Below are 12906 nucleotides of genomic sequence, written 5' to 3' on the forward strand. Positions count from 1 at the left end.
CCTGCTTTGTGGGTGCCACCGGTATTCCTATTTGTAGATTATTTTATTTTGAGAAGAGCTCTGCTCTGTCCAGACACCTTAAAGAAGTATCCAGAGTTTCACAAGCAGACAGCAGTTTTAACAGCAGGTTTGGGATCCTCCTGGGAGAAACACTCCTGTTGTAAATCTAGTATATAACAACTTGTACATCAGATTATTTGCTATAGAGACAGGTGGGTTTCAGTTTTTCCTCCTGGCAGGTCTCAGTTTGCCACTGTTACTTTTGACCCAAAATGCCAAGTGCTGGAAGGTATTCCAGCAGATCATCAACTGCATTGAAAAAAATAACTGAGAAGCTTAGTACAATTGCTTTACATCTTGAGCAAGGGCTTACTAGTACAAGCAGCAGAAAAGAGGGATGTTTATTTTACTGTGCTCATCACGACAGCAGCAGGGAAAAGCTGTAGAAGAAAAATACTGAAGCCTAAATCTCTCTCCAGGCAAGTCTGTTGCATAGAGCTGGTCAGGGCAACATCTTTTATCTTATTTGGCTAGAAAATCGTGTGTAGATATGAAAGCCTCACATCATCAAAATCACACCAACAGTTTAATGTATCTCTTTTAATTGTACAAAGTCATCGTCGTGTGTCCCCCCCCCCCCCCGATTATTCAAACATTAACAACTGATCCACTTAATATGAAACTGATTCCTCTAGGCAAAACTGTAGCACAATGTACCTTTCATTGTTAATTAAACATTATCATATCAGTTTGACTAATTATTTTCCTAAATGGTGTTTTGTCTTAATTTCCTAGGGAATCTCTCCACACCTTTGATATGCCACAGTGCACTTCCAATATGCGTATATAAAGCTGTCTACATGAGCCCTTTAGAAACAAATAGCTGTTTTGTTTCAGCAGTACCAAGTTAAACAACATTGAAATTCTGTATAAAACATCAAGTATATTCAAAATGCTGAAGCCTGTGTTTGAAATCAGTCTGTCCTCAACCTGAACAGAAGGTGCTTTAAAGGCGGTTCACCCAAAAAGCAATGCAGAGGCACTGGATTTCAGCCTGCACCATACCTTGCTGCAAATTCCTCCCATGTCGTTCTTGACAAGCACCCACTAATCCCACACCCTGCTGAATCCAGTGAATCATAGTCATAGGCAGCCAAGTAAATCAGGAACCCAGACTGTCTTCAGGCTCCACATCAACTTAACTCTTCCATAATACTCAGAACCAGCTTTTCTTTATAGCAAATCGATACAAAACCAACACATTTTGACTACTGTCAGGAACACAAGAAGGCTATGGAATGCACGTATTCCAGAGACCTTATTCCAAAGTCAGGGAGCCATCTAACCTCAGCAACAGAAACAAATTCAGTGTCATAATAATTTGCTGCTTCCACCTGCTTAAGCGGGAAGCGATCTACCATGGCTCTGGAAAACCTTTTTTAAGAACAAGGGCTTTACAGTGGTAGGGAGGCAGTGCCGTGAGCCTGGTAGCTCTAACATGATCATAAAGTGAGGCAGGGGACTAACCCCCTTCTTCCAGTGGTTGTGACTGCTCAGTGACTAAGTGTCACTCTACCCTCACGTTAACTAACACTCTCAATAGCACTGCCTGCTCCTCAGCTCTTCTCCAGCCCATTTATTCTTTAGAATACATTCTACATTCATCTTTGCTTGTTTCTTCTGGGGAAGATGCTTGGCCAGGTTCACAAACCTCCCCCGAATCCTGACTGTCAGCTTCAGTAGCTGAAACACAAATTAAGAGCAGAAAAAGGTCAGAGTTAAACACAAAGACACAAGCCCCAAACCCTGTATTTCCGTTTCCATTATACTCGGTATCAATCACATTTTCAGTTTGTTTTTCAGTGCAGTTAATTAAAAGGTGCTTGACATCGAGAGCTGCAGCTCTGCGAGCTGACATCCTGCACTTCAGACAGCAGCTGATTGCTTCAGCCATGCTTAAAGAAATGTAGCAAGTGTGCTTCAAGATGGCAAGTGTTGAAGCTTCACTGGAATAGGCTCTTTTGCCCACTTAACCACAGTGATTCTATGCCATGCATTTTTAACACTCCTGTAAAGTCTCAAAGGCCATGACAGACTGAATAATCCCTGCTTCAAATCCAACTAGGAATTTTCATTTTATAAAGTATTTACTTGCCAATTTGAATGAAAAGCTTCCTCATTTCCTCACCAAGCCGACTTGGGGGTTGGTTTTTCTGTGGCTTGCTTGCTCTTTTAGAAAGCCAACTATCTGCAATAGGCTCCATCCTCAGATGCTCTACTGGCTCTTCTACTGGACATACCTTGTGTTTATTTTGTCAAATTTCCATAATGTTACTAATCAATACTGGATTGTGTAATGACACGGCCTATACATCACATCACTGTTGTAACCTTACTGGCGTAAGTCATTCAACTGCAGTGAACTGTTGATTCAAATCTTTCTGGTAGCAGCTCCTAGCCTTAGAAAACCTTTCTCAAACAGGACTTTTTATTTGTCTTCATCCTGGATTCCCTCTGGGGCAGAGATCACAGACATTTCACCAGTTGACCCCTGCTAGAGTTTTCTATATCCATTTTCCTGTGACAGTATTGCAAGACAGCCCATTTCACCCCTATATTCCTGAGGTCACTCTGGAGGAAGGATCTTCCCAAGTCTGACTGCAGGTTTGACTCAGTTCCTTTCTTGGGGAAAAAAGACAGGATGCAATCTTAACACACTCCTATGCACTGTTATTTTTCCAAGCATCTTGAATACCAGAATCAAAGAATTAATGATTTCACTGTAGCTTGCCTCTACATCTGCATCTTCTGCTTGCAGGCTATTTTGTGTATGACCTCATGCAGAAATATCCCCCTCACTGGGTGACAGTTCCAAATTACTGCTTACCCCAGAGCACAAATGCAATGTAGTGGAATTAAATTGTACTTTCTCTGGAGTACTAAGAAAACTGGATTGTTCTCCGAGCAGCACAATCCATGATGCATTGTTTCCGATGGCTTTGTGCCCGAGTTGTCATTTCCCCAGTGTGTAATAAGGGCTGAGATCATTAGATGGCATTTTGCTCTCTGGGGGGGTGCTCTTACGACCTCTCTTCTCTATCCAGTTGCCTGTTTTCACGATTGTTTGGCCAGTACAACTTCACCAATACAGGACTGGATTTCCTGTGTTCTCCTCACGCAATGCCACTGCTTCTCTCCATGTCCCTCATGTTTGGCTGCTACTCCCAGCTCCTTCCCATTCTCACACACTCCAACAGAATAGCTGCAGCTCCCTATGTGTTCTCTGCCACTGCAGTTTCCACCAGAACTTTTGTCCTCTCCAAACCACAAACCCCATTAATCCTCACATACACTTTCTGGTTTGACTGCCAGCCCTTGTTTTTCTTTCTTCCCTTCAAACACAGTCCTGTCATTTCACCAGGATCTCCTACATGCTGCACTGAAGTCCTAATGCCTTTGTGAGTATCTTAAAAGTAGCTTTACATTTCTGTGATGTCTGTACACACATACCGCTACATTTTTCATATTCCCCTTATCCACCAAATCTCTTGCTTCCTTTTCTTTGGCCTTCCAGCCAGACAAGAAGCAGGTATGCTCCGACTGCTCTGGAGATACGTGCTCACTGCTGGCTTGACAGGCAGGCATTTGGTTGTTGGCCAAAGTACCCACACGTCAGTCAGGAACTGAGTGCAAGCTGACAGCCAGCCAAACACCACGACATGGCTGCAAACAAATGGTTGTGTGGGAGGCATCTGCTTCCCTTGCAGATAAATATTGTGTAGGCCTGTGATCACAACAGATATGTTTGGCTGAAAATAACTAATGGGTTGAAAAGTTATGAGAGGCCTGACATTAACAGAAAACGAGACTGCGTGAGCCTTATGTTGTTGAGAAACCAGGCCAAAAAAAACCCACCCTAATTGTATTTTGTCCTACATAACCACCATCAGCATCTTTTTATTTCAAATGAGAATTATTGTACTGTATTTCTCCTCCCTCTTATACAAGAGATTTGATTTTTCACTGGGTGATTATAAACTGCTTCATATATAGATTTACAATCTTTTATTCTCATGTTCAAGAAAAGAAATGCAGTTGTATTTATTTTTCTGCCTTTTTAGAAAGACTTTTAACTAAAACTGGCTATTCCCTCATCCAGTGCCGGTGATTAATTCTCTGAGCAGCTCTACCCTCTTGTGGTCACAGCCAGCTGCAACCAAATGAAGAACTTGCAAATATAACCACAACTATGTCCACATGTAGGCACAATACACAAAAGAGACCTCAAAAAACAGGGGCACAAAGACTTAACCTATGCTGTAAATTTAAAATCCTATGAGATTCAATAAAACAAGTCAATCTTTCATTGACAGCAATTAAAGTGTAGGATTTTCGGATGAGCAAGAAATTTTGTCTTATTTATGCTATTAGTCCTCTTTTTTTTTTTAATTTTGTCTAAATTGAAACAGAGCCAAATAATTTTGAAAACATGTCATGCAATCTGGCTATTTAGAAAAATATTTGCATTTTGAGAACATCAACAGCGCGTATTCTGGAATGCCCTTCAGCGTCTGCATAGGATTGAGGTGTTTCTCAGCTGGAAAGCCTGAGCATGTTAGGCTGCTCCCCCTAAGTAAGCCCTTCCCAGACCTAGACAAGATGACAATCCCTCCTGGGACTTCAGGATCTGTCCTGCCTCTATCACAGGGATCCGGAAGCCTCTGCAAACTAGCTAGAATTGGGGTCTCTTGGGGCTTCTACATCTGTGTTTAGATAGTGAAAACTGGATCTCCCAGGGCTCATCTCACACTCCCTTACCCTGTGCTTCCTTGGTTGTTTCAGCCAACACATTCAGTGAAAGGGGAGGTGGAATGTAATGAATCCCTGGCAGAAGACTTGGTGGGATGAACTGAGGCAGAGGAGCGTAGTATCCTTGGTGTAAATCTCCACCTCCATCTGGAATCTGCGGAAACATGAAGAAAAGCATCTTCCATCTAAAGGCTCTCTCTAGGATACATCTGCAGTATCAAACAATTTATGTTTCAATTTTTACCTGTGAATATTTTTTTTTTGGTCCATTTTCTGGCCATATACTGCCACATCCATACACGTATTGGCAAGTGCAAAGCCTGTGTACAGTGTAATGAGCTGAAACTGAGAAGTAGCAGCTTCTCAGACTATGTCATAGCTGAAACTGTCCAAGTCCTTGTCACTTGTCACATCTCATTAGAGCAGCTGGTTTAAAAGGAGGAAGCTCACCTTCACCAGTGACCTGGTACACTTGTCACTGAACAAGTCTGGGAGTCTTAATGCAGCAGAGAGGCAACCTAGAAAAATGTTCCTTGCCACCATCTCCATGCTAGTCATGGATTCTCCTCTCTGAGCCTAGGGAAGAGAGTGGCTCTACCTCCCACAGGGTGCCCCACAGCCAGGGTGCCCCACAGCCAGGGTGCCCCACAGCCAGGGTCTTCTGTGATCCCCAGACCTGATAAGAGTGTGATAAAACTTACTCCACACGGAAGGAGATATTTCCATCCCTCAGAAACACTAGCATGAGAGAAATAGAGGCATTTTTCTCTTGGCTCTGGCCATGCACCCTGATACAGAGAACATGTGTAAGATCTTTCCATCTATTTCAGAACAGTTAAAAATGAAATTCAAACCCACATACAGAGATGGTTTGGACAAGGCATTGTGTGCAAGAATAATTTATCTGGTGCTCAGAGTGCTGCAAGCCAGCCTCTTTCTCAATAATCCCTAAGATGTGACAGGGAATCTGTTTCTCTCTGCAGCTGGGGCTAAGCCCTGACACTCTCCCTCCCCATTAGATGTGCCCTGCACTGGGGAAGAAGAACCTCCCAATGTACATTCTGTGCCATCTGCACTGGCACAACACAACCATATTAAGTGTCCAACTGCCATCATTCCAAAAGGCTGCTGCAGATGACAGCAGGATATGTAAGCCCCAGAACACTTCACAAGATCTGGCCCCTTGCAAGTTCATGGGTTTGCTTTTCTGGGTTCTCATCAGACTATTAACACCACCATTTGCTGATGTTTTCTTCAGCATAACATACCAGAATGCTATGAGGTAATGCTATGATAATGTTATATATATATATATGTATATATATATAAATGCTATGATAAGCAGAATAACTTTCATGGGTGCTTTAACAGCAAGAAGGCAGCTAAAAGTAGACAGCAGCGTTTCCAGAGGTAATTGAAAGACTGCTACTTACTGACACAGAAGCTGTGTTCCCTGGCCTATAGTTGTTAGGAATGTGTCGGAAACCTCTCTGAAGTGGTATCCCTGGAGGCGATGATGCTCCTCTACAGCTTGACTCACTGATTGCAAATCCCATGGGAAATGGGTGGTAAGGATATACCCCAGAACACCCAGGGTACACTTTTGGAGGTTCTCTCTCCAGGTATTCTGGTTTGACCATGTATTCTGGAGGAAAAGCAGAGTGAGCTAGGAAAAATGAGAGAACAAATAAAAGCATCCATGTAATTCTGTGGAGTTCAGCAGATGTAGCTGCAAGGCTGAATTCCACTCCTGGGCAGGAGGTTCTGGCCTTTGGTTTCATGCTTAGCTCCTCATGAATTTATTTGGTCATTTCTTTTTAAGGAAGTAAGGAAAGGTGCAGCAAATGATCCTGTGACACAGAACGATCAGTGTTCTTTTCTACATGTGCCTTGTGAAGCTACTCCTTAGCTAAGCACTGGCTGCAGAATCTTATTCTTTCACTACATAAGTAACAGCAAAGCAACGTATCTTGAGGCTTTTAACTCTAGCAGAACTTAAACCAAAAACCTACAGAAAGAATAAAGCTCTAACTTTAGTCCTACCTATCACTTCATAAGTTAATTTACAGATAAAAGCTCAGTTTTGGGGACATACACAGGCAATTTCAGATGCAGAAATCAGTTATTTCCTTTTTTATCTGGCATCTGGAATCTCATATAGCCTCTCTGAAGTCTAAAAATGCAGAGAGTGATTATTTGAATATAAATAGGGTCCTTCTTGTCTGCACACCCTCCTGTTGGTGCAGAACTGGAAGAATTTGCTTTGAAAGTAGGTTGACTTCTGGAGTACTAGAATTAATACTATTTGTCCCTCACCTTTTCAGTTGGTCAGCAGGTTAAAAACGTTATTAAGGGAAGGACTGACAGGCACACATCCATAAACATAATTTTCTTAGGAAACAAAGCTAAAAAGGAAAGGGGGAACAGTTATTGACAGATTAGGTGGGAACTGGATGTCCAAAACGAGTCTTTCCTCTGGGGTTCTCAGAACAGCATTTTGTCTTGCCGGCTCCCAGCTCTCCAGAGGCTCAGAGTAATGACTACTGCAGTCAGTAGGGATTTCTGTAAAATTACTACAGTAAACAGTAATAGCATGAAGTTACTGAAATAAATAGTAATAAATGAGACAAGTCACATGAAAGACATTAAAGGAAGCAATTTAAGAGGTCACTGACCATGCAACTATTCCACCTGCAAAAATCTATGCTCTGCCCTTACGCAACACATACACTTTTAAACCGAGTGATCCCAGCCAAGTGCAGATTGCTATGGGAATTAAGGCCAAAAGGTCTCTTTCTTTTAAAATGCTACCATAAAATGCTTGCTTCAGGAAACTGCAGCAGTAACTTCCCCATTTACCGAGGTTTTAGCACTTTTGTTGCTGGAGGCTTGTGCCTGTGTATTTAGAAACAGTGAGCCAGCACTCAAGAGAAGATGGAGGAGCACCTGCAGTGCACACTGGATCACAGTCTGGTTTCCCTCTCACTAACTTCCCTCTTACAGAAAAGCCGCTTGATCAAGCTTCAACTTTGCAATGAGCAGCAAGGTTCAGCACATTGCTCCTGCTGCTGCAGAGCTGCATGACTGCATTGCAGACCCTGCAGGAGGGAAAACAAATGCAGGGTTGCACATTCAACATGCAAGCTGGGTACCTGAGGAAGGAAAGCAGGAGAGACAGCATGAATGGTTCTCAGGAGCCTGAGGAATCAGCGAGTGCAACCTGCACAAGGGGAAGTGTTTGACAGGGGAAGAGGATGAATGTGGAATGGAATGTCAGACAGGGAAGAGACTTTGGGGACAGGTCCTTACCATAGTCCCAGAAGGGAGGGCCGCTGGGAGGTGGTGGCAGTGGTCCCTTGCATGCCGTGCCTTTGCTGTTGCTGCCGGTGGGGTGGGCGTCCTTCATCCCCTCGTGGCTGCTCTGCTCAGGAGCACTGGCTGCGCCGGAGCCTTCGCTCGGAGGAACGGGCCCAGCGGCTGGCTCAACAGGGGGGTCAGGCACCTGCTGCCTCAGGGCCTTCTGGGCCGCCATGATCTTCTGGCGCTCGGTGATGAGGGCACACTTGTCGCACAGGCAGAGCTTCCAGCGGCAGTGCCCGGCATGGCCCTTCACCGGCACCACGAAGCCATGGTTGCGGCAGCGGGAGCACTTGGGTGTGCGCAGGGCTGCCTTCGCTGCCGCAGCTGCTGCCTCCTCTGCCTCCATGGCACACCCGTCCCAGCTAATCACCCTGAAATGGCTGGGCCAGCGCCTCAGGGCTCTTATATAGGGCATGGCCGCTGCTACCCCAGCATGTAGCAACCTGAGCGGGCGGGGCAGGAGAGCCCATGGCAGCGGGTGGGAATGCCCTGCGGCTCAGGAGGTGCCTTGCCCTCGCTGGGCTCCCCTCCCTCAGCCAGGAACGGCTGCACCTGCTCACCTCCCCCTGCAGCCCCTCGGTGCAGGCTGGACCCAGACCTCAGCCATGGGGGCTGGAGATAAAGAGAAAAGGCTCTTTCTGCAAGAGTAGGAGGGATACATTTCCCTGTGCCCGTACATGCAGAGATGGGGAATTCTGGACAGGTGGGGTGTGCATGGAACAGAAAAGCAGTATCCCTTACAATTTGCCTTAAGTGACAGGTTTCCCTTTTGCCCCTTTAACATTTGCACTCACTTTCATACCTCTCATGCATTTACTTGTAATGTGCACAGGGTTTCAGTTCCGTTTTGTTTCTAATTTGCAGCATGCTTCTCTTGATCAGGAGCATCTGCCTCAGCAGAATGAAAAGACTGCTTTCATCATTCTGTTTTTCAAAACAAGGTACTGAGATGAAGGCAGAAAGCATATGTCATTGGAAAGACCTGTCTCCTTCTCTCAGAATTCCTTCTTCTCTGAAAACAAAGACAGGTTTACAGTTAGAAACACAGGAATGCTCCAGTTCAGTATTGCTTAGAAAGTACTTGTTATTTGTTACTGCTGGTAGCTACAAAACCATGGTTTACACAGTAGCCCATTACCAGGAGAAAACTCTTCACTGTGCAACGTAAAGCATGACAGTGCTGGTTTTTTTCTCACATGTGCAATAGCTAATTCTGTTTTAAAATCCTGAGGTGCCAACAGCTTCTTCTACATTAAAGAGTATACCATAAAGATAAACCACCAAGTGGCTGTGCAGTTTTTTACCAGTTAGTTCCAAGAGAAGCAGGTAACATCTATCTGCTGCTCTGAAACAACTCTAACATGCAACAGAGTATGTTTTGCGGCAGCCTTGCAGAAGTCCTTCCCTTGGAGCAAACCTTCCTGCAAAACTTGGGTGCACCCTCAGTATTGGGGGGGCTGTGGGGGGCGTGGGGGGTGTAGGGGGTGTGTGAGCCCCTGGCACAGCAGGACCTCTAAGAGATTTGGCAACAGTCTAGTTTGCCTGAGCAGTGAGCACCCAGCTAAGTGTTCTGTGCCCTGCAAGCCCCCAAGCCTCAGCCTGGATTCAGCCTTTACACTTTGCAAGAGATCCTGTTGGACTTTGCATCTGAGTTCTGGAGGTTTCCAGTAGGATTGAGTCTCCTGGGGAGATGAGTTCGTAAGTGCAGTACCAGCATACAAGCTCAGACTTGCTCTTAAAACAGTTCAGACTCAAATCCTCAAGTGCGCAACATCCCCAGATCAGCCAGCCTGCAGATTTTGCTATTGCAGTTGCAGACTCTTTGGTAGCTGCTGTTTGTGCAAGGCTCTCAGCTGTGCCTTTGCACCCATGCATTCAGGCATCCCGTGCAGGAGAAAGGCCGAATCTGCCCAGGCACACAGCAGGTCACGTAAGAGAGACTACAGTAGTGCTCTGTAGAAAGCAGGTGCTAGATTCCATGCACAGCACCTCCTTTTCTGAGTGGCAGGCAGCAAAGCACACATGCAAATGCAAATATAATCAGCTCCCTGTCCTCCATTGCAGACCATTTTCCCCAGAAGACTTCTAAACACTATCTAGAAAGCCAGCTTCATGTGCATGGCTAAATATATCTGAACATTTGACCTGTAAATGTTATCGTTTCTTCCTAGTTGAAAAAGGAAACTTGGTTGATAGGCCTGCAGTAGAAGCTACTCTTAAACACAGCCTTGAAGTGCTGCTCGCTTGTGCCAGCGCCTTGATGTTCCTGTAATGGTTCTAAATATCGATTCTGTTTTAAATATAGACAGATAATATATTCCTAATTTTATGCTCCATATCTTTTGCTGTATTTTGAAGATGTGCATATTTAGTTGTAGAATGGAAGGGGATGGATGACACGTTTTAAAAAGCTGTCATTTCATTTTTCCATAGATACACAATCTGTGTTCATTTGGCTACTTAAGCAGTGGAGGAGAACGGTAAGCTCTGTACAATTTTGCCTGTAATTTTCTATTCTGAATCACATAATACTATTATTCAAGACATTTACTCAAAAATATTTCTCTTCTCTTTTGAAAAAGGTAGACCAGTCTTTCAAAGTCATATGGATTTTTCTTTTGAACAATGTTCACCTAAGCACTCAGGATTTATACTCTCCATATAGTTTGCTTTTAACATAACTAGACTTTCTTTTTGTAGGAAAGTGAACATTTTACTTTGCTTGTGAGGTAGGTATTTACTTCTGCAGACAGCTCAAAGAATGCTGCTATTCCAATCCTGTGATGTGTTCATACCTACATTTGAGTTAGCATCTCACACACCGTCAGCAAGACCATCACACGGCAAGACAGAACAATTTTGAAATACATATTTGGAATGAGATGTAGAATTAAATGTGGATGCAGTTTTGTGTCTATTATCATTTTCTCCTTTAGTCATATTTGAAAGAAAATGAGGCACAATAAGGACTTTTCTCTAAAACTTACTCAGTTTAGCATTTTATGTAACATATGGTGGGAGTGTAACATAAAGTGGGGACAGAGTTCTGTCTTGAAATAGCATTTATAAGAATTATTATCTTGCCAAAATGAAAACAAAGCAACCTGCTGAATTCATGTTACTGAAATCAATAGCAATAATGCCTCCACTTCTTTCCAACTTCTGAACTATATGAAGTGTATGAACGTTTTGGTATGCAGTTTGCCTTGAATGTGAAACAGTGAATAAAAACAAGGATATCAATAAAAGAGAGCAAATCAAAAGCCTGTCTGCCTTTAAACTGAATAGCAGAAAATTGGGTTGGGTTTTTATCTCCTTTTCAGACTTCCCAGCTAACATTTTCTGCAGTAAATGTTTTTTGGCAAGGAAATTGTTCTGCTTAGATCTGACATTTCACAGAGCAATAGCAACATAATCAAGAGATTTGTTCCTTCTGAGAGCTCTATTAACAAATATTTGCAAACTTGGTTCAAAATAAATGGGGGACTTTACGCAAAACATTGAGGAATATCTTTGGAAATTTTAAGACATCACAAATGAAGATAAAATCCTTGTAAAAACAATCTTTGCAGTTTGGAAGTGTCTGTTATGTACTGCCATAAGTCATTATATTAAAATGGACACAGCAATAGTGTTATCAGCTCTTCTACATTACAGATGATTAGTTCCATGTTTATGGCTATCAGTTATGGTATAATCAACATGAGGACATTTACCTGCACAGGCAGAACTGTCCAAGGAGCACTAGCTAGGCTTCAAATGCTCCACCTGTGGATTGGTAACTATTCTCCTGCCATCATTCACTTTTGAAGTTACAGGGAGAGTACTGAGGCTTCCTGTACTTCCAGATGAGCTTGCGGGTTAATTCTGATCCCTTGCTGATCCCCTGCTCAAGTCAGGTGTAGCCCATAGGCTGGCAAGAAGTCTTCAGTAAACTGCCAAGGAACATCAGTACTCCTTCCCTGGCTTGTTGCTGGGAAGACTCTCTTTTCATCTCCTGACACATCCCTGGGGTATTTGTTCATTAAAATACAGCTTGGTTATCTCCGCACTGTTCTGCAGTCATGTATGTCTCTTCTCTCCACCCACAAGACGAGAAAACCTTCCTTCCCCTCCCATCTAGATTAGGATTGTGCCAGTACCCTTTCCTCTGAACTCCGCATGTGCAATCTTCTCCCACTTTTACACACTCAGAAACCTTCAGAAGGGATTGTTCTGGATTATGTTGTGCATATCTTTGCCTTCCTCTTATTTCTCTTTTGCATTAATTACATCCTGCTTTGCTCCCCTTTCACAAGGGAAGAAGGATCCCTTTCACATTTTATCCCAGTCATAGCTATCAGCTCACATTCACTGTCAAGATGTGGACTGTCACTTTCACCTGGCCCAGAACATCATTTTACTAAGTGGCACTGATAGCACACCTTCTTGATTTCTTCTGTAGCCATTCTCATCTTTAGAAGCTCCTTATAAAAATCACCAAAGCCCTTAAAACATTCTCTGCCTGATCTGTACCACAAAATCTTCCTTTCACCATCCATATGCAGTAGCATATCCATCAATGGTATGTCACAGGTTTGCAAGGTTCAGCTCTCTGCTGACGTGCTTTTGCACTTGTCTAATCCTGCCCGAAGCAAGCCCACATTACAATTAATAAAATTCTTCAGATTGCTTCTGTAGACTATTTTCTACCTTTCTAATCACTGTGAAATTGTACTGTAGTAAATATTGTGTTTT

General features: G+C 43.5%; 1 protein-coding gene across 1 annotated transcript; it reads right to left on the minus strand.

Moving 5' to 3' along the window:
- Window positions 1-644: 644 nt before the first annotated feature.
- Window positions 645-8644, minus strand: DMRTB1 (DMRT like family B with proline rich C-terminal 1). The gene is made up of 4 exons (XM_057413561.1): window positions 8119-8644; window positions 6243-6475; window positions 4819-4963; window positions 645-1743 (listed from the first exon to the last, which is right to left on the minus strand). The coding sequence occupies exons 1-4, from the start codon at window positions 8582-8584 to the stop codon at window positions 1637-1639; spliced, it is 951 nt and encodes a 316-aa protein (XP_057269544.1). The 5' UTR covers window positions 8585-8644; the 3' UTR covers window positions 645-1636.
- Window positions 8645-12906: the final 4262 nt, after the last annotated feature.

This window comes from Pezoporus wallicus, unplaced genomic scaffold (genome assembly GCF_028554395.1).
Source record: "Pezoporus wallicus isolate ANWC-B61680 ecotype Strahan unplaced genomic scaffold, APGP_CSIRO_Pwel_v1 contig_13740, whole genome shotgun sequence".
Taxonomy (NCBI): Eukaryota; Metazoa; Chordata; class Aves; order Psittaciformes; family Psittacidae; genus Pezoporus; species Pezoporus wallicus.

Excerpts from the sequence above, each read along its gene's own strand:
- DMRTB1 (XM_057413561.1), bottom strand. The coding sequence starts at position 8,584 with ATGCCCTATATAAGAGCCCTGAGGCGCTGGCCCAGCCATTTCAGGGTG. Across the intron at positions 6,476-8,118 it reads CCCTCCCTTCTGGGACTATG|CTCACTCTGCTTTTCCTCCA; the intron begins GTAAGGACCTGT and ends CATTTTTCCTAG. Across the intron at positions 1,744-4,818 it reads AACAACCAAGGAAGCACAGG|CTACTGAAGCTGACAGTCAG; the intron begins GTAAGGGAGTGT and ends TTTGTGTTTCAG.